The sequence below is a fragment of the Hypanus sabinus genome (assembly GCF_030144855.1).
Source record: "Hypanus sabinus isolate sHypSab1 chromosome X1 unlocalized genomic scaffold, sHypSab1.hap1 SUPER_X1_unloc_2, whole genome shotgun sequence".
NCBI lineage: Eukaryota > Metazoa > Chordata > Chondrichthyes > Myliobatiformes > Dasyatidae > Hypanus > Hypanus sabinus.
This window is the reverse complement of record NW_026778968.1, coordinates 1,185,681-1,207,694: the sequence shown is the minus strand read 5'-3', so window position 1 is coordinate 1,207,694 and position 22,014 is coordinate 1,185,681. Positions and strand designations below refer to the sequence as shown.

The window sequence follows — 22,014 nt, the reverse complement described above, 5'->3', positions numbered from 1 at the left end:
TGTGGTGGGGGAGTCTAGGACCAGAGGACACAGATAAGAGTGGATGTGGAGAGGATGTTTCCTATAGTGGGGGAGTCTAGGACCAGAGGACACAGATAGAGTGGATGTGGAGAGGATGTTTCCTGTAGTGGGGGAGTCTAGGACCAGAGGACACAGATAGAGTGGATGTGGAGAGGATGTTTCCTATAGTGGGGGAGTCTAGGACCAGAGGATACAGATAGAGTGGATGTGGAGAGGATGTTTCCTGTGGTGGGGGAGTCTAGGACCAGGGGACACAGATAGAGTGGATGTGGAGAGGATGTTTCCTATAGTGGGGGAGTCTAGGACCAGAGGACACAGATAGAGTGGATGTGGAGAGGGTATTTCCTACAGTGGGGGAGTCTAGGACCAGAGGACACAGATAGAGTGGATGTGGAGAGGATGTTTCCTGTGGTGGGGGAGTCTAGGACCAGAGGACACAGATAGAGTGGATGTGGTGAGGATGTTTCCTATAGTGGGGGAGTCCAGGACCAGAGGACACAAATAGACGGGATTTGGAGAGGATGTTTCCTATAGTGGGGGAGTCTAGGAGCAGACGACACAGGTAGAGTGGATGTGGAGAGGATGTTTCCTATAGTGGGTGAGTCTAGGACCAGAGGACACAGATAGAGTGGATGTGGAGAGGGTGTTTCCTACAGTGGGGGAGTCTAGGACCAGAGGACAGAGAGAGAGTGGATGTGGAGAGGGTGTTTCCTACAGTGGGGGAGTCTGGGACCAGAGGACACAGATACAGTGGATGTGGAGAGGATGTTTCCTGTAGTGGGCGAGTCTAGGACCAGAGGACAGAGAGAGAGTGGATGTGGAGAGGATGCTTCCTATGGTGGGGGAGTCTAGGACCAGAGGACACAGATAGAGTGGATGTGGAGAGGATGCTTCCTATGGTGGGGGAGTCTTGGACCAAAGGATACAGATAGAGTGGATGTGGAGAGGATGCTTCCTATAGTGGAGGAGTCTAGGACCAGAGGACACAGATAGAGTGGATGTGGAGAGGATGTTTCCTATAGTGGGGGAGTGTAGGACCAGAGGACACAGATAGACTGGATGTGGAGAGGATGTTTCCTATAGTGGGGGAGTCTAGGACCAGAGGACACAGATAGAATGGATGTGGAGAGGATGTTTCCTATAGTGGGGGAGTCTAGGACCAGAGGACACAGCCGCAGAAAAGAAGGACATCCAATTACTACAAAGATGAGGAAGAGTTTCTGTAGCCAGAGGGTGGTGAATCTGTGGAATTCTTGGCCACAGACAGATGTGTAGGGTGAGTCATTGGGTGTATTTAAAGCAGAAGTTGATAGATCCTTGATTAGTCAGGGTGTCAGAGGTTACAGGGAGAAGGCAGGAGAATGGGGTTGAGAGGGATAATAAATCAGTGGAGCAGACTCGATGGGCTGAATGGCCTAATTCCTTATGGTCTTACCGTGAGCCTTTGCTGAACTGCTTTGGTCCTTTGGGTGAACGTGCTCCCAGGATGCAGATGGTGATCATGAAAGGCTGCCAGTGTGTCTCCAACTCCCAACCCGTTTCCTTTAAAATACCTGGTGCCGGTGGTGCTGAAAGGGGAGCCTAGCGACTGCATCACTTCTGAAAGCACACAGTAGCCAGTACAGCCCTGCTCACCACTCCAGAGAAAAGTGCAGGGGCACCGAGAGGATCTGCTGTGAAAGGGGGCACAGACAAGATCTGCCACTACAGGGGGATGTAGAGGAATCTATCTACCACACAGGAGAGTGGAGGAGGTCTCTGCGGGGGCAAAGAGGAGATTGGCCTCTGAGGTGGGGGGGACACAGGAGATTGGCCTCTGAGGGGGGAGATCACAGGAAAGTTGCCTGGGCATTTCCAGGAATAGAGAACTTCAGTTAAGAGACTGGATATGATGGGTTTAGAGGAGAGGGGGAAGGTGAAGGTTCTGACCACAAAAGAGTAATTCAAACACTAACTGGCCAGTAAACAATGTGCACCTGGCTGTCTTTTAATGTTAAAAGACCGGTAAAGTCACATTCATTACCGCAGCCAAGTAATCGCGACTGTGTGAGACCAACTCTGAATCGCCAAGCCATGAAGCCCAAATTACCCTAAAACAGACACACACACACACAGACAGACACGGCTGTGCAGAGGAAGTCCTTTATTCGCCAGAGTCATACAGGTACGCTCAATCAACACCAGGCCACTTCCCCAGCCCCTCCTACACGTAAACAAAACCTCTTTCAATCTTTTCAAGATTGCCTTTGTTTTACCGGGACAAGGCAGAAACCGAAGAGGCTGTAATCACGAGCCAACGCGAGCAGAGTTCGAACACACGTTCCTGAAGAAACATCTACCCCAGGGGTTCCAAACCTTTCTTATGCCATGGAGCAATACCAATAAGCAAGGGGGGGGGGCCCCTGGACCGACCCTGATCTAGATCGAGTTTCCAGACAGCCGCAAGCAGACAGTGGATGCCACTGCTTGGCCAAAAATGAATTGATCCATTTTAAAATGAAACTGTCTATCCAATCAATCAGAAGTAGGAATTCCCACAAAGGGATTCAAGTTGCAGACCTTTTGCCAAAATGCTTTATTTACCGTGAGTCGCTTGTGGAAGATTTTCCAGGGTTGTCGGGATGCTGCCACACACACACACACACCCCCACCCACCCACCCACTGACTCACTACGCATGCAAACTCTCATTCCTCATCAGGAGTGCAGAACGGTGTCACGGTGAGTCACCGTCACAGTCAGATACAGAAACAACGAAACCCTTATGGCCAATGCCTCATCGCCAGCTTTCGCCCAAAACCTTCCTCAGAACATGTCTTGGAACAGAATGGGACCGTGGTATTCAGGCCTACGTCAGCTTGCCTTTGGGATTTAACACACTTCCTCACCTCCGGTTAGTGTCTCACACACAAAGGATTACAGAAACGTAAATACAGGCACAGAGACGACTCCTCAGCACACAGAGCGGGCGGAATCGGCACGCAGCGGTCAGTGCTCCTGCGTACCCCAGGAGATGTAGTCAGGGCGGGTAGCTGCATGATATTCATCAATCAGCTGCTGGACAATCTCCCGGGAGTCATCCAGCTCGGCAAAGTTCTCCTTGAATATGTCCTCTTTGCGAAACTGCTCCAGGAATGCCTCTCTCTTTCGGAGCTTGTCATACTGCCTGCTGGTTCTCTCAAATAACTGCGGGGGCAGAGTAAAGAGAAACCTTTAATGCCATAACATGCACACAAAGGTGCAGCTTAATCTCACAGAAATCTCCCAGATGGATGCTATTAACATTGAAAGCTGGATTTAATTCTCGAAAGACCAGTATTGCATGAGTAATGAACTGTGACTCAGTATTTTTACAATGCAGGTTCCATACCAAGTGAGCTTTAGATAGTGACTTACATGTTTGACACAAAACTTTGACAACTGTTACAATCCTGCAGCCTGCAGAGGACGTTGATTTCCGGAAACAGACAGAACCAGTGCAAAATGGAAAGGTGACAGTCCACACACAAACAGTGACATCACACTGGTCCAGTGACAGTCCCCACACATAGTGACATCACACTGGTCCAGTGACAGTCCCCACACATAGTGACATCACACTGGTCCAGTGACAGTCCACACGGCAACGAGTGACATCACACTGGCCCAGGGACCGTCACTACCTGAACTGCTGCCATTTACTGTGGAGGTTTTTCACATCAGGAGAAACGGATGTCCATGCCTTCTTGTGCGTCATCGCACTGGCCTCCTGGTGATCCAGCAATGCCCCTGCCACCTCAACCGGCACGATCAGCCAGGTTAAACTGGGAACACTGATTAGTGCAGACCCTTCAGCCCACAATGTGGTGCTGACCCTTTCATCCTACCTAACACTTTTCCCTCCTTTTACCGCCTATTTCTGCTTCACGTTTCCTTCTTTCATTTATTTACTTGTTTTCAGGTTTATTTCTCCTTCAGTGGCAGAGGTGAATCGTTCAGCCCATCGAGTCTGTTCTGCCATTCGATTGTGGCTGAATTACTATCCCTCTCAACCCCATTCTCCTGCCTTCTCCCCGTAACCTCTGACGCCCTGACTAATCAAAATCCCATCAACCTCCGCTTTAATTACACCCAATGACCCGGCCATCCGCGGCACCACCCTCGGGCTCGAGATACCCGGCTCCCCTGCGTGCCACCTCAAGGCTTGGGGTGGGGGGGGGGGGGGGGAACAGTAGAGTTAGTGAGCTAGACAGTCTTCCTGAGAAGGTTTGCACTGTTGTATCCCTTCTGCTGATTGCTATGTAAACTCTGTGAGGCGTGCACAGGCAAGGCACGGATCATAAGTTGCCGGTCAGTCAAGATGAAGCGGGTTGCTTATCACCGACTGCTCGATGCTCCCATGGCGTTTCGCCTATAATTGAAGATAGAACGCCTCGAGGGGGAGGCGAGGGAGGAAATGGGAGGCTGTGCGGACCTGACACAGATACTGACCGATGAGATGCTGGTGTGATTGGCCATCATGAGACCACTGACGCGGTGTGCCGAAGGCAGGTACGGGGACTTGCGTGACAACGCCACCTGAATGCTGGCCGGCCCCCAGGGGATGAAGTTGGCCAATTTCCTTTCTCGTATTCTTTGCAGACTCTTGTGGACCTATTCAAACAAAAGTAATACCCTTTACTTGGAAAGCACCTTTCGTACATGAAGATGCAGACTCATGTCCTTTACACAGGCTGTGACGCTAAACCAACCTGCAAGTGAAGGCAAACATTCTACTGAATAAAAAGAAATCGAATATACCAAATTATGTAAATATAATCAGCGTCAACAGGCATTAAGTAGGCCAAATTAAAAAGTAGGATTTTCAAAGTGTTTTGAAGCGTTCCACAGTACGAGCCTGGCGGATCTCCGTCAGTGGACAGGCACGTCAGCCCACGTCTGCATCAAGCTCAAAGACCGGCCAAAACTGAATCTCTGTGCCTGAACACATTTTCATCTGTCCATCTAAACGCTTCTTAAATGCCACCACTGTATCTTCCTCCACACCTCCCCCGACAGCCGCCATAAAAACTACCTCCACTGATCTCCTTTCAACCTTCCCCTCTTTCCTTAAACGCCAGTATTTGATGTCTTGACCCCGGGAAAAGCATGTGACTGTCTACCCTGTCCACGCGTCTATAAACTTCTATCAGGTCCACCACCGCCACCCCTAACCCCCAACATCCAACTCTCCAGTGAAGTCAACCCAACCTCTCCTGACAGTTCGTACCCTCTAATCCTGGTAAACCTCTTCCACAGCCTTACCCCCTTCTCACAATGGGGTGTGCTATATGCAACACTCCCAGTGTGGCTGAACAAAAGTTTTATACAAAGTCGCAACATGACTTCCTGACTCTTACGTTCAATGCCCAACCAACGAAGGCTAAGATGGCATTCACCTTCTGTTTCTACTTTCGGACCCAGAACCCATGATAAAAACCCGCGTTCCTCTGCGCATCAATTGTCCAAAGGGTCTTACCATGAACTGCACACTTTCCATTAGACCTCCCATACTTGCTCAGATTAAATTCTACCTTCCATTTCACTGCCCTCATCTGCTGATTCCTTTTGACAGACCATCCAGAGTTGTTCACAGACTTGTTCACCGTCCAGAGCTCCACGATTCTTTAGAATACGTACACGACGCTGGAAGAACTCAGCAGGTCAGGCAGCATCTGTGAGAAAGGAGTAGCCAACGTTTCGGGCCGACCAGGAATGGGGGGGGGGGGGGGGGAAGAGAGGACCGAAGCCCAGTAATAGAGATAGGGTAGGGGGTAGGGCCTAGAGGCGCCAGGTGGTAAACCAATCAAAGGAAAGGTAAAGGGGGGAAGGGGAGGGGATAAGCATGAAAGAACTGTAGAGATAAAGGAGCAGAAAGTTGAAAGGGGAGAGAGACAGAGAGGGACCTGGGATAGGGGGAGGGGGAGGGAATTACCGGAAATTGGAGAATTCAATGTTCATACCACCAGGCTGGAGGCTACCCAGACGGTAGATGAGGTGTTGCTCCTCCAACCTGAGTTTGGCCTCATCATGGCAGTAGAGGAGGCCACGTGTGGACATATCTAGATGGGAATGAGAGGCAAGGTTGAAGTGGGTGGCAACCGGGAGGTCCTGTCTATTGTGACGGACGGAGCGAGGGTGCTTGACGAAGCGGTCCCCCAATCTGCGTCGGGTCTCGCCGATGTAGAGGAGGCCGCACCCGGAGCACCGGATACAATGGACAACTCCAGTAGACTCACAGGTGAAGTGTTGCCTCACCTGGAAGGACTGTCTGGGGCCCGGAATGGGTGGTAAGGGGGGAGGTGTGGGGACAGGTGTAGCATTTGCGCTTGCAGGGATAAGTGCCGGGTGGGAGTTCTGTGGGGAGGGACGTGTGGACCAGGTAGTCGCGGAGGGAACGATCCCTGCAAAAAGCTGAGAGGGGTAGGGAGGGAAAGATGTGCTGGTTGGTGGGGTCCTGTTGAAGGTGGCGGAACCTTCACCTGTGAGCCTACTGGAGTCGTCCATTGTATCCGGTGCTCCGGGTGCGGCCTCCTCTACATCGGCGAGACCCAACACAGATTAGGGGACCGCTTCGTCAAGCACCCTCGCTCCGTCCGCCACAACAGACAGGACCTCCCGGTTGCCACCCACTTCAACCTTACCTCTCATTCCCATCTAGATATGTCCACACGTGGCCTCCTCTACTGCCATGATGAGGCCAAACTCAGGTTGGAGGAGCAACATCTCATCTACCGTCTGGGTAGCCTCCAGCCTGGTGGTATGAACATTGAATTCTCCAACTTCCAATAATTCCCTCCCCCTCCCCCCCACCCTAGGTCCCTCTCTGCCCCTCTCCCCTTTCAACTTTCTGCTCCTTTATCTCTACAGTTCTTTCATGCTTATCCCCTCCCTCCTTTATCCTTCCTCTGATTGGTTCTCCACCTGGCACCTCCAGGCCCTACCCCCTCCCCTATCTCTATTACTGGGCTTCGGCCCTCTCTCCCCCCCCCCCCCACCATTCCTGATGAAGGGTCTCGGCCCGAAACGTTGGCTACTCTTTTCTCACGGATGCTGCCTGACCTGCTGAGTTCTTCCAACATCGTGTACGTATCCTTTGATCCACAGCATCTGCAGTCGTATTTTTGTGTTTTGATCCACGATTCTTTAGACTTCTCTGCAAACTTACTAACCCCCCCCCAATGTACATTTTTACCCAAGTTACTAATACACATGACAAACAGCAGAAGCCGCACGACGGATCCCTGGGGATAATTAACCCTTTCTATGAGCAGGCCAGGAATGAATGAAATTACAAAGTCACCTTAAATCCCATGATTCGACATCTTCCATAAAAAACTGCTACTGGGGACCACGTCAACTGCCTTACTAAACTCTCTGTGGACAACAGACACTGTCGACCCGTGTATTTGGCACTATGCAATGGATGGAGGTATTTAAAATTGTGAGGGGGGATAGACACAGTTGACATTGATAGGCTTTTTCCATTGAGAGTGGGGAGATTCAAACAAGAGGACACGAGTTGAGAGTGAGGGAGCAAAAGTTTAGGGGTTACACGAGGGGGAATTTCTTTACTCAGAGAGTGGTAGCTGTGTGGAACGAGCTTCCAGTAGAAGTGGTAGAGGCAGGTTCGATATTGCCATTTAAAGTAAAATTGGATAGGTATATGGACAGGAAAGGAATGGAGGGTTATGGGCTGAGTGCGGGTAGGTGGGACTAGGTGAGAGTAAGTGTTCGGCACGGACTAGGAGGGCCGAGACGGCCTGTTTCCGTGCTGCGATTGTTATGTGGCTGTATGTGGGAAGGTTGGCGTTGCTCTCAAACCCGTTATCTGTAGATCTACCTGAGTGGGGTCCACCTCCCCCTGGATAATGTTGAGAATGGCGATGTAACAGTGGTTGGTTTGTCTGTCTCTGCCGGTGGACACCATCACGTTCTTCGGTTGGAGCAGCCTCCGCATGACATCCAGGACGGTTGTTTTCCGCACGCTTGCCACCTGCGGACAAAGATGCTCCCATTTTAAACACTCCTCATAGACCAACTGGTTTCTCAGTTAAGGGCTGAAATCAGAAGTTACGTTCAATAGTCCCATTTAATAGCAGAGAATGTGTACATTACACAACCTGAAATTCTTACTCTCCGCAGACACCCTCGAAACAGGAGAGAACCCCAAAGGATGAATGGAGGTAAAACGTTAGAACCCCAAAGCCCCCCCTCCCACGCACAAGCAGCAAACCCCCCAACAAGAAGCACTAGCACCCACCACACTCCGAACAAAGAAATGGTAAATCCCCCCCCCCCCCTCCGAAGGAGAGACGATCTGCTGTCCAATAAAAAAATTAATCGTTTGCCCAATTTGCAGAGTTATGAACACAGAAGAGATTCTGCAGACGCTGGAAATCCAGAGCAACAACACACACAGACGAGATCTATGGGAAGAAGTAAAGGGGGGGGGGGGGGGGGGCTGTGTGTGTGTGTGTGTGTGTGTGAGAGAGAGAGTGTGTGTGTGTGTGAGAGAGTGTGTGCGTGTGTGTGAGAGAGTGTGTGCGTGTGTGAGAGAGTGTGTGCGTGTGTGTGAGAGAGTGTGTGCGTGTGTGTGAGAGAGTGTGTGCGTGTGTGTGAGAGAGTGTGTGCGTGTGTGTGAGAGAGAGAGTGTGTGCGTGTGTGTGAGAGAGTGTGTGCGTGTGTGTGAGAGAGTGTGTGCGTGAGTGAGAGAGAGAGAGAGAGAGAGAGTGTGCGTGTGTGTGAGAGAGTGTGTGCGTGTGTGTGAGAGAGTGTGTGCGTGAGTGAGAGAGAGAGAGAGAGAGAGAGTGTGCGTGTGTGTGAGAGAGAGAGTGTGTGCGTGTGTGTGAGAGAGTGTGTGCGTGTGTGTGAGAGAGTGTGTGCGTGTGTGTGAGAGAGTGTGTGCGTGAGTGAGAGAGAGAGAGAGAGAGAGTGTGCGTGTGCGTGTGCTCGATCCATCATTATGAGTATAACACCCTGGGAAAGTTTCAGTGCTAACGTTATGGTTTTTCTGTAGCAGAAGTGTTTGGGTTGTGACTGGAGATAACAGGGGCCTTGGAATATACACTGTTCATTGGACTTCATTCCCTGCAGCACAGAAGAATAAGGGGAGACTTGATAGAGGTACATAAAATTATGATGGGTACAGATAGAGTGAATGCAAGCAGGCTTTTTCCACTGAGGCCAGGGGAGGAAAAAAACAGAGGACATGGGTTAAGGGTGAAGGGGGAAAAGTTTAAAGGGAACATTAGGGGGGGTGGGCTTCTTCACACAGAGAGTGGTGGGAGTGTGGAATGAGCTGCCAGATGAAGTTATAAATGCGGGCTCACTTTTAACATTTAAGAGAAACTTGGGCAGGTACATGGATGAGAGGTGTATGAAGGGATATGGGCCAGGTGCAGGTCAGTGGGACGAGGCAGAAAAACGGTTCAGCAGGGCCAAGAAGGGCCGAAAGGCCTGTTTCTGTGCTGTAATGTTCTGTGGTTCTATGGAGGGAGTGTTTTTTTTCTTGTTGTGTGCCTGAGACTGGGTGATCTGGGTCTTTTGTTCGGTGAGAGATGAAGATGCCAGAATGGAGAGGTCACAGACAGACGGAAGGAGTGGACTTGGAGTGGAGCCGGGAGGGAGTGGACTTGGAGTGGAGCCGGGAGTCGACGACGTCCGGGGGACAGGTGGAAGGAGTGGACTTGGAGTTCAGGAACAGTTATTACCCCTCAACCATCAGGCTCCTGAACAAGCATGGACAACTTCACTCACCTCAACTCTGAACTGGTTCCAATACGACCATGGTCTACTTCTGCACCTATTGTCTATTGTCTATAAAGCCATCAATTCCATCATCCAAGTTATTGACATATAACGTAAAAAGAATCGGTCCCAACACAGACCCCTGTGAAACACCACTAGTCACCGGCATCCAGCCGGAGAAGGCTCCCTTTATTCCTACTCTTTGCCTCTTGCCAATCAGCCACTGCTTTAATCCATGCTAGAATCTTTCCTGTAATACCATGGGCTCATAGCTTGTTATGCAGCCTCATGTGTGGCATTTTGACAAAGGCCTTCTGAAGATCCAAGTACACAACATCTACCAATTCTATCCTGCTTGTTATCTCTTCAAAGAATCCAAACAGATTGGTCAGGTAAAATAACTACTCAGTTTGTCTGCCATTCCCTCGTCCCCCATCACGCCCTCTCCAGCACTGCTTTCCAGCGGTCAGATATACACTCTCATCCCTCTTCTACACTTTATGTATCTGAAGAAACTTCTGATATCTTCTTTAATATTATTGGCTGGCTTACTTTCGTATTCCATCTTCACCTTCTTAATGACTATCTTAGTTGCTTTCTGTTGGTTTTTAAAAGTTTCCCAATCCTCTAATTTTCTACTAATTTTTGCACTATTATATGCCCTCTCTTTGGCTTTGACTTTTCTTGTTAGCCATCATTGTGCCATCTTTCCTTTTGAATACTTCTTCCTCTTCGGGACGTACATATCCTGTGCCTTCCGAATTGCTACCAGAAATTCCAGTCACTGCAGCTCTCCTGTCATCCCTGCCAGCGTACTTTTCCAATCAATTCTGGCCAACTCCTCTCTCTGTAATTTCCCTTACTCCACTGTAATACTGATACATCTGACTGTAGTTTCTCCTTCTCAAATTTCAGGGTGAATTCGATCACAGTAAGATCACTTGCCTCTAAGTTTTCTTTTACCTTAAGCTCTCTACTTCAATGCACCATGTAACAATTTGATCTGTACGAACAGTGTGGAACACCCAACCTTTCCAAGTCTCCCTCCTCCTTTCCCGTCCTCTCACTGTGCTTTACTTTCTCCTGGGTGTGTGTGTGTGTGTGGGGGTGAGAGGGCGTGTGGGGGCACGCAAGTGGGAGATGTCATCTGTGGCACGTGCGCGATTTTCCGTCAGGAAAGAAGAGCTAATCAGGCCCTGTTGAACAAACAGCAAGTGTACTCCAGAACCAAGGCTACCCGAAGCTCAGTAACTCAGCTGTGGTACACAGAGGGCACTTGTGTCTGTAGAGTCAGACAGCAAACTCTCAGCCAGCGCTGATGCTTCTAAAGATCTTGGAATTTTTGATGCTGCAGGAGGATACGAGACTGGGGCTTCTGTTAACATGTCTGAGAACTGAACGACAGAGAGCAGAGGGTGGGGTTACAGAGATGACTTACAGCTGCCGCAGTCTGGCTCTGCATGAGAGAGCTTCCCCTGGTGGGCATGCTCAGGCCTGACCACATAGTTGGCCCCATTCCTGCCCCGACAGCAGCATTATTATGGAAAGCTGTGTCGGGAAGTGTATGGTCATAGAAGAAATAACAGGGTAAACTATTTTCTAAATGGGAAATGATTCAAGAATCTGAGGCGCAGGATTCTCGAAAGGTTAATTTGCAGGTGGAGGAAGGCAAATGCGATGTTAGCATTCATTTCAAAGGGGCTGGAATATAAAAGCAAGGATGTAATGTTGAGGCTTTATAAAGCAGTGGTGAGGAGTATTGTGAGCAGTGTGTGGAGGAGTGTGCACAGGAGTGTTCAAAGGAGATTCACAAAAATGATTCCGGGATTGAATGGCTTGTCACACCAAGAGCGTTTGATAGCTCTGGGCCTGCATTCACTGGAATTCAGGAGAACGAGGGGTGACCTCACTGAAACCTATCGAATGATGAAAGTCCCAGATAGAGTGGATGTAGAGAGGATGTTTCCTATAGTGGGGGAGGCTAGGACCAGAGGACACAGATAGAGTGGATGTGGAGAGGATGTTTCCTATAGTGGGGGAGTCTAGGACCAGAGGACACAGATAGAGTGGATGTAGCGAGGATGTTTCCTATAGTGGGGGAGGCTAGGACCAGAGGACACAGATAGAGTGGATGTAGAGAGGATGTTTCCTATAGTGGGGGAGGCTAGGACCAGAGGACACAGATAGAGTGGATGTGGAGAGGATGTTTCCTATAGTGGGGGAGTCTAGGACCAGAGGACACAGATAGAGTGGATGTGGAGAGGATGTTTCCTATAGTGGGGGAGTCTAGGACCAGAGGACACAGATAGAGTGGATGTGGAGAGGATGTTTCCTATAGTGGGGGAGTCTAGGACCAGAGGACACAGATAGAGTGGATGTAGAGAGGATGTTTCCCATAGTGGGGGAGTCTAGGACCAGAGGGCACAGATAGAGTGGATGTAGAGAGGATGTTTCCTATAGTGGGGGAGGCTAGGACCAGAGGACACAGATAGAGTGGATGTAGAGAGGATGTTTCCTATAGTGGGGGAGTCTAGGACCAGAGGACACAGATAGAGTGGATATGGAGAGGATGTTTCCTATAGTGGGGGAGTCTAGGACCAGAGGACACAGATAGAGTGGATGTGGAAAGGATGTTTCCTATAGTGGGGAGTCTAGGACCACAGATAGAGTGGATGAGGAGAGGATATTTCCTATAGTGGGGGAGTCTAGGACCAGAGGACACAGATAGAGTGGATGAGGAGAGGATATTTCCTATAGTGGGGGAGTCTAGCACCAGAGGACACAGATAGAGTGGATGTGGAGAGGATGTTTCCTATAGTGGGGGAGTCTAGGACCAGAGGACACAGATAAAGTGGATGTGGACAGGATGTTTCCTGTGGTGGGATAGTCTAAGCCTCAGAATAGAGGGGCATCCTTTTAGAACAGAGATAAGGAGGAATTTCTTGAAGAGGGTGGTGAATCTGTGGAATTGATTGACACAGGTGGCTGTGGAGGCCAAGCCTTTATGTAAATCTAAGGCAGAGATTGATAGATTATTTGTTGGTCAGGGGATGAAGGGATACGGGAAGAAGGCAGGAGACTGGGGGGGGGTGGCGGGGTGAGAGGGAATGTTGGAAGGGCGGAGCAGACTCGATGGACCAAATGGCCAAATTCTGCTCCTATATCATATGGTCGTATTGCATTGTCAATTGTTCACGGTGCTTTGTAATGAACACCCTTCCACACGAGAGCACAGGTCAGTCTATTATGTCCCTCACCTGGTCTCAAATTGACTGCTCACTGTCTGTGCGTACACAATACTTCCACTGTGCCCTATATAAGTGAGAAAAGTTTCCCCCTTGAACAATACTCACATTCTCCTCACTATGGGCTGACCAAACAGGGGTTTATCTACCCTAATGTGTTCCAATATTACTGGCACTCCTTCCTCCCTGACAGCAAGGTGCTGATGCAACCCCCCCCCCCAATTGTCAACCCTCCAGTTCTCCCTCAATATCAGCAAACCCCTCCCCAATTGTCAACCCTCCAGTTCTCCCTCAATATCAGCAAACCCCTCCCCAATTGTCAACCCTCCAGTTCTCCCTCAATATCAGCAAACCCCTCCCCTAATTGTCAACCCTCCAGTTCTCCCTCAATATCAGCAAACCCCGTTAATTGTCAACCCTCCAGTTCTCCTTCAATATCAGCAAACCCCTCCCCCAATTGTCAACCCTTCAGTTCTCCGTCAATATCAGCAAACCCCTCCCCTAATTGTCAACCCTCCAGTTCTCCCTCAAAATCAGCAATCCTCTCCCCAATTGTCAACCCTCCAGTTCTCCGTCAATATCAGCAAACCCCTCCCCCAATTGTCAACCTTCCAGTTCTCCCTCAATATCGGCAAACCCCTCCCCTAATTGTCAACCCTCGTTCTCCCTCAATATCAGCAAACCCCTCCCCTAATTGTCAACCCTCCAGTTCTCCCTCAATATCAGCAAACCCCTCCCCTAATTGTCAACCCTCCAGTTCTCCGTCAATATCAGCAAACCCCTCCCCTAATTGTCAACCCTCCAGTTCTCCATCAATATCAGCAAACCCCTCCCCAATTGTCAACCCTCCAGTTCTCCGTCAATATCAGCAAACCCCTCCCCTAATTGTCAACCCTCCAGTTCTCCATCAATATCAGCAAACCCCTCCCCAATTGTCAACCCTCCAGTTCTCCCTCAATATCAGCAAACCCCTCCCCTAATTGTCAACCCTCCAGTTCTCCCTCAATATCAGCAAACCCCTCCCCTAATTGTCAACCCTCGTTCTCCCTCCATATCTGTAAACCCCTCCCCTAATTGTCAACCCTCCAGTTCTCCCTCAATATCAGCAAACCCCTCCCCCAATTGTCAACCTTCCAGTTCTCCCTCAATATCGGCAAACCCCGCTAATTGTCAACCTTCCAGTTCTCCCTCAATATCAGCAAACCCCACCCCTAATTGTCAACCCTCCAGTTCTCCTTCAATATCAGCAAACCCCTCCCCAATTGTCAACCCTCCAGTTCTCCGTCAATATCAGCAAACCCCTCCCCTAATTGTCAACCCTCCAGTTCTCCATCAATATCAGCAAACCCCTCCCCAATTGTCAACCCTCCAGTTCTCCCTCAATATCAGCAAACCCCTCCCCTAATTGTCAACCCTCCAGTTCTCCCTCAATATCAGCAAACCCCTCCCCTAATTGTCAACCCTCGTTCTCCCTCCATATCTGTAAACCCCTCCCCTAATTGTCAACCCTCCAGTTCTCCCTCAATATCAGCAAACCCCTCCCCTAATTGTCAACCCTCCAGTTCTCCCTCAATATCAGCAAACCCCTCCCCTAATTGTCAACCCTCCAGTTCTCCCTCAATATCAGCAAACCCCTCCCAACTGTCAACCCTCCAGTTTTCCCTCAATATCGACAAACCCCACTAATTGTCAACCCTCCAGTTCTCCCTCAATATCAGTAAACCCCTCCCCAATTGTTAAGCCTCTATGCTCTCCCTGGTGAAATCAAAGCAAGAGTATTTAATTAGGACCTTGCTTACACCCCCTGCCCCCTTCCCACCCCACGTGCAGATCACACCTCACCCTGACCTGGCAAACGGTCACGACGGTCACCTGTATCTTGTGTAAAACTCCTGCCACTGCCTGTAAGGAGTTTGCACGCTCTCCCTGCAGCCTGCCACTGTCCAAACACCTGCCGGTCAGAGGGGTGACTGGTCATTGCAAACTGTCCTGTGATTAGGCTGCGGTTAACTTGGGGTTTGCTGGGCCTATCCTGCACCAAGTCTCAATAAATAAATAAAAACCAAATAAATCCTCTTGGTAACGTCCTGACCCGGCAACTTGTTTAAAGGGTCACCATCCTCATCCGTACGTAGGGGGGATTCGTGTTTGGGTGTTTTTGTCTTCAGGCCGGTTCGGCACACATTGTGGGCCCCTGTTCCTGTTGCTGTATTCTTCCATGTTTGATGTGTCTTGTGTTAAATTCCCCTTGACTCTGCAACCTCTCGTCCTGAGATCCAGACAGCACCTTCCTCCTGGTAAAGTCCTGGCCCAGCAACTAGTTTAACAGTCACGACGGTCACCTGTATCTTGTGTTAAATTCCTTCGACTCGACAACCTCTCTTCCTGAGATCTTGGTAGAGATGGAGCCCGTTCACGTGCTTAATGCTCCAGATAAGCCTTCTGCCAAATAGATCATTCCCTTCATCCTAAACTGACACTACACCGTCTCTTACAATTTGCACGCCTACAGAAAAGCACTGCTCTTCTCTCTGCAATCACTGTATTTTTCATTACCCCTCTCCCATGGTTCTCACAACATGGGCCATTTCGCCTCCGCTTTTCCTTTCACCCTCCTCTGCATTCTGCGACATTCTGGCCGCTCGGACTTCGGTCGCCGTACTTTCTGGAACGGAGGGCTTCGGTCCCGAGGAGAGTGGAGAGACTCTCACTGCAAACTTGTCAGTGGTGACCTGAGAGCGGTTTTTAAATTCTGAGACCCACAGTAGGTGCAGTAGTGTCGAGGGTTACGGATTTTGTCCAGGAGCTGAGAACTCTAAAACTAGGCAAAATGAGAATACAGTATCAAAATACTGAAACTATTTTTTTTTAAATACTGCCCTTGCAAAATCATTCTTATGACAGTAGGTGAAAGTCACTAACAGTTTCCATTGCTACGGGGGCCTCAGTAACGTAGCAATCAACGTGACTCTTCAACAGCTTGGGACATCACAGTTCACGGTTGATGTCATCGGCTCATCCTCCTCGTGCAAGCTGCGGGTCTCCTCCCACGGCCCAAAGGTGACACCGGCGAGGAGGCTACTGGCCTTTGGAAATCGTACTGTGATTAGGCCAGGGTCAGATCGGGGGCCGCCGGGCGGCATGGCTCGAAGGGCCAGAGGGGTCTCGAGGGAGACCGTTGGACAGAGAGCACGAGTGAGAGGAGAGATAGTGAGAGAGATACGGGAGGGAGAGAGAGGTAAGGGAAGGAGGGAGAGGAAGAGAGAGACGGGAGGGGAGTGGGAGAGGGAGAGGGGGGAGAGAGAGAGAGAGAGAGAGAGAACAAACAGAGAAGTCGTGGAGAGGGGGAGGGCGGGGGAGAGAGAGAGACACACACACAGCACAAGCAAGAGCAAGACACAGAGAACAAACAGAGAGGGGAACACGGAGATGGGGGGGAGGAGAGAGAGCGAGGGTGAGAGAGAGAGAGGGAGAGAGAGAACAAACAGAGAGGTCATGGAGAGGGGGCAGCGGGAGAGAGAGAGAGACACACACACAGCACAAGCAAGAGCAAGAGACAGAGAGAACGAACAGAGAGGGGAACATGGAGATGGGGGGAGGGGGAGGAGAGAGAGCGAGGGAGAGGGAGGGAGGGAGGGGGAGAGAGAGAGGGGGGAGAGAGAGAGAGGGGGGGAGAGAGAGAGAGAGAGAACGAGCAAGAGCAGTTGAAGACCACAGTACCCAAATTAATATTGAACAATTTACAAGTGCAGATTTATACACCGTGGAACACAGATCCGTACACCATACCGGAAATGTGGAACACATCGACCCTCTCCGACACAGATCCTCACCACGCTGCGTGACAAACCAATTAATTACGTCAAAAAGTCGTCGAAGACACAACACCCAACAGCACATACCGACTGATCCGTGGTCAGCGGAGTGTAGCCAGTCATAAGGAAGTGTAGCCTCGGAGTGGGAATGAGCGAAGCAATGAGGCCGATCAGATCGTTGTTCATGTATCCGGGGTAACGCAGAGTGGTGGTACTTGCAGACATGATGGTGGATACCTGAGGGGGGAGAAAAATCAATCACAAAGTTGTGTTGCAACTAAAATAAAAACACGGAGTAGGTGTTCCAGCAAATCGCTGTAGCTCAGCAAGGCACACTCGACTGGAGGGCACTCGACCGGCACAGGAACAGGCCCTTTAGCCCATCTAGGCTGTGCTCAGTACACTCGACCGGCACAGAAACAGGCCCTTCAGCCCATCTAGGCTGTGCCAAACTGTGACTCCCATCTACCTGCACACAGACTGAGGCTCTCCACACCTCGACTCCACACGTAGCTGTCCAAACTCCTCTCTAACATTGAAATCAAGCTCGCACGCACCACCTGTACTGGCAGCTCATTCCACATTCTCACCACCCTCTGAGAAGTTACCCCTCATGATCCCCTTAAACTTCTCACCTTTCACCCTTAACCCACGACCTCTACTTGTAGCCCCACCCCATCTCAGTGGAAAAGCCTGCTTGCATTTACCCTATCTATACCCCGCACAATTTTGATGCAACACACACACAAAGTGCTGCAGGAACTCAGCGTCTGTGGAAAAGAGTAAAGAGACGACGTTTCGGGCCGAGACCCTGGATCGGGGCTGGAAAGGGAGGGGGAAGGAGTCAGACTGGGGGAGCGGGTGAAGTAGAGAGCTGGGCAGTTGAGTGATGTAAGAGGTTATCGGCTGGAGAGAAGGGAATCTGATAGGAGAGGGTAGATGGCCATGGAGGAAAGGGAAGGGGGAGGTTTTGGGCAGCTTGAGAAATCGCTGTTCATGCCATCAGGTTGGAGGCCACCCAGACGGAAGGGAGTGCGGTCTCATCAGAAGAGGCCGTGGGCTGACATGTTGGAATGGGAAGAGGAAGTGGAATTGAAATGACTACCCAATGGAAAATCCCGCTTTTCGTGGCAGACTGAGCAGACGAAGCGGTCTCACCGATACCCAGGAGGCTGCTCCGGGTACAGACTCACAGGTGAAGGCCTCGACTGGAAGGACTGCTTGGGTCGTGGAGGAGGAGGAGCAGGGGCAGGGGCAGGGGCAGGGGCAGCATTTGTTCTGCTTGCAGGGATAAGTGCCAGGAGGTGGATCAGCGGGGAGGGACGAATGCACCAGGGAGTCGCGTTGGAAGGATTCTCTGCAGAAAGCAGGAAGTGGGGAGGGAAAGCTGTGCTTGGTAGTGGGATCCCGCTGGAGATGGCGGAAGTTACGTTGAATTATGAGCTAGACATGGAGGCTTGGGCTGGTGGGTGGCAGATGAGGACAGGAGGAATCCTACCACGGGTGTGGTGGCGGGAGGGAGGGGGGAGGACAAATGTGCGCGAAGTGGAGGTGATGCGGGTGAATGCTACATTGATGCTGGAGAAGGGAAGCCCCTTTCTTTGAAGAAGGGGGACGCTTTAGTTGTCCTGGAATGAAAAGCCTCATCCTGAGAGCAGTGGAGACGGAGGAACTGAGAGAAGGAATGGCATTTTTACAAGTGAAAGGTCGATCCTCTATGTTTAAGGGCAAAATGACAATACCGAACCTGCCTCTACCACTTCTACCGGAAGCTCATTCCACACAGCTACCACTCTCTGAGTAAAGAAGTTCCCCCTCGTGTTACCCCTAAACTTTTGCCCCTTAACTCTCAACTCTTGTCCTCTTGTTTTAATCTCCCCTACTCTCAATGGAAAAAGCCTATCCCCTCTATCTATCCCCCTCATAATTTTAAATACCTCTATCAAGTCCCCCCTCAACCTTCTATGCTCCAAACAATAAAGACCTAACTTGTTCAACCTTTCTCTGTAACCCAGGTAACATTCTAGTAAATCTCCTCTGTACTCTCTCTATTTTGACACCTTTCCTATAATTCAGTGACCAGAACTGTACACAATACTCCAAATTTGGCCTCGCCAATGCCTTGTACAATTTTAACATTACATCCCAACTCCTATACTCAGTGCTCTGATTTATAAAGGCCAACATACCAAAAGCTTTCTTCACCACCCTATCCATGTGAGATTCCACTTTCAAGGAACTATGCACCATTATTCCTAGATCTCTCTGTTCTACTGCATTCCTCACCTCTGCCCTTATACCTCAGGTCCTCCAGACACAGCAACATCCTTGTAAATCTTCTCTGCACTCTTTGGACCTTACTTACCCTGTCGGTAGGTGACCAAGACTGCACACGATACTCCAAATTAGGCCTTACTGACGACTTCAACTTAACATCCCCTCTCCTGTACTCAGTACTTTGACTTGTGAAGGCCGATCACAAGGCCGAAGACCCTAAAGTTTTCTTGACCACCCCACCTTCCTGTCACGCCACTTCCAATGAATTAGGAACCTGTATTCCCAGATCCCTCTGCTGATGAAAACAATTGCATCAGGGACAATAAATGACTGCAATCGTTCGCCATCAGAGTAAGTCCAGGAAAAGGGAATAACCTGGATCAGAAAAGGCTGCAAGATACTTCCACCACTCCCAAGATTGTATTGCAGCACGAGATGTGCCTCTACAAAAGCCTCCTCCCCATGTAGTTCAAGATTACTGTCATTCAAATGGACACATGCATACAGCTAAACAATGTCCCTCAGGGACCAAATGCAAAACACCAACGTCTATCACACAGAGCACAGAAAATAATGCTAATAGTTTGAAAAAAAACTGTATTCTGCAGATATCCAAGTTGACATGAAGTATACACACAACTATACAATAATATCTGCAGCTGTGTGCCCAGAGACTCGTGATCTTTGGGCACAGAGTTCGAAAAAAGTAACGTGGTGGACTTTTAACATCGTAAACCAGCGAGTTGTTTGTTATGTCTCCCCGCTCGCTTTTTTCCCCTTGTTGGAGGAGAGGGGAGGGGGAGGGAGAGGAAGAGAGGGAGGGGCATGCCAGATACCAGGTGAACGAGCAGTCTTGGGGGTAACTGTAAGACTGCGTCTCTACTGTTGCCTTGGTCTCGCTTCAGTGCTTGGTGAAGGGTGGCGATTTTTTTTTTGCGGTGGAGGGAGGGGGGAATCATTACTTGCTGTTGCTTACGGGTGGGAGGGGGAGCTGGGGTGCGCTTTGGGCTGCTAACACTTGACTGGCGTTCATTCTTTGGGGCACTCCTCTGTTTCTGTGGATGGTTGTGAAGAAAAAGCATTTCAGGATGTATTTCGTATACATTTCTCTGACATTAAATCATACCTTTGCTCTCTTGTCCATTCCCAGCAACCATTTTAATGTGAATTCCTGCACCCCCAATTCCCTTAGATTAATTCTCACCATCCCATACTTCCTGCAACTCAGAACTACATGTTCTACTGACTCCTCTTCCTGACATTCCTCACACAGTCCTGTCTGGTGTTTCCCTGTCAATTTCAATGTTTGGTTTAGTGCACAGTGCCCCAGCCTTAACCTAGTCCACAGTTTCCTCTCTTCTGTCTCCACTGCCTACCCTAGTACCTGTAACACTCTTTTGTATTTGATATAAATAAGCAGAGGTCAGGATACTTATAGTTTTCTGAAGGGATAGGTTTTTTTTATATAGGATATGATGGATAAGCAGGAATAGGGTACTAGGATGGCCAAAGAAGGATAAAGTGTAGATTGGGGGGGGGGGGAGAGGGAGGGAGAGAGGGAGAGAGGGAGAGAGAGGGAGAGAGAGCGAGAGAGAGAGAGAGAGAGGGAGAGAGGGAGGGAGAGGGAGAGAGGGAGAGAGGGAAGGGGAGAGAGAAGGAGAGAGAGAGAGAGAGGGAGGGAGAGAGAGAGAGAGAGAGGGAGGGAGGGAGAGGGAGAGAGAGAGGGAGGGAGGGAGAGGGAGAGGGAGAGGGAGAGGGAGAGGGAGAGGGAGAGGGAGAGGGAGAGGGAGAGGGAGAGGGAGAGGGAGAGGGAGAGGGAGAGGGAGAGGGAGAGGGAGAGGGAGAGGGAGAGGGAGAGGGAGAGGGGGAGAGAGAGAGAGAGAGAGAGAGAGAGAGAGAGAGAGAGAAAGAAAGAAAATGGGTGAAGGGATTTAGAATGCAAATCTATCGTCCGATCCACATTCCGGAGCAGAAGGTGGTGGTAATCCACCATGAAGCTGAGAGCCAACCGACGTAAAAGAAGAAGAAATTGTACCTTTTTGAAACCTTTTGATATTACTATTAGAAGAGTGCAGAGATTGGATATGATATCCAAAACTTCTATAGATATGTGGTGGAGAGTGTACTGACTGGCTGCATCTGGTATGGAAACACCAATGCCCTTGCAAGGAAAATCCTATAAAAGGAAGTGGAAGTGGATTTGGCCCAGTCCATTACAAGTAAAGCCATCGAGCACATCGACGTGACACGCTGTTGGAGGAAAGCAGCATCCATCATCAGAGATCTTCACCCCCTAGGTCATGCTCTTTTCTCGCTGCTGCCATCAGGTAGAAGGTTCAGGAGCCTCAGGACTCACACCACCAGGTTCAAAAACAATTACCACCCCTCGAGGCTCTTGAACAAAAGGGGATAACTACACTATCTATTGAGATGCTCCCTTTATCCTGTTATTTCATGGCCTTGTTATTTATTGCAATTAACTTACATTTGCATCTACACAGTTTGTTGTCTCCTGCACTCTGGCTGATCTTCCATCCATCCTGTTTACAGTTACTGTTCTATAGACTCACTGACCAGGCCAGCAGGACACAGAATCTCAGGGCTCAGTGTGGTGACACGTATGTACTCCGATAATAAATTTTACTTCGAACTTTCAATACCAAGTAATGTGTACTGGATAGAAACAGTGCGTTCAGCAGTCTAACAACCCGGGAAAAGAGGCTATCATCCAGCCAAAGTGCCTGACCTGATACTGCACTACTCTCTGCCTGACGATAGCTTGTGGGAGAAATGCGAGGAGTTCATCCCCACACATTTGCATGTCAAATGTCCAATGTGTCAAAATGACAAACTGCCTTTACTTCCGCTCAAAAGCCTCAGTCTAAACTC

At 49.9% G+C, this 22,014-nt stretch overlaps 1 protein-coding gene across 1 annotated transcript in view; it reads right to left on the bottom strand.

Moving 5' to 3' along the window:
- Positions 1-2,147: 2,147 nt before the first annotated feature.
- The window catches only part of tubg1 (tubulin, gamma 1), a 109,275-nt gene continuing 89,408 nt past the window's right edge, over positions 2,148-22,014 (bottom strand). The window contains exons 8-11 of the mRNA XM_059957816.1: positions 16,936-17,085; positions 7,882-8,034; positions 4,491-4,652; positions 2,148-3,206 (exon numbers count right to left, since the gene is read on the bottom strand). Coding sequence (XP_059813799.1) covers positions 3,009-3,206; positions 4,491-4,652; positions 7,882-8,034; positions 16,936-17,085 — 663 coding nt within the window. The 3' untranslated portion in view covers positions 2,148-3,008. The remainder of the gene's footprint in view (positions 3,207-4,490; positions 4,653-7,881; positions 8,035-16,935; positions 17,086-22,014) is intronic.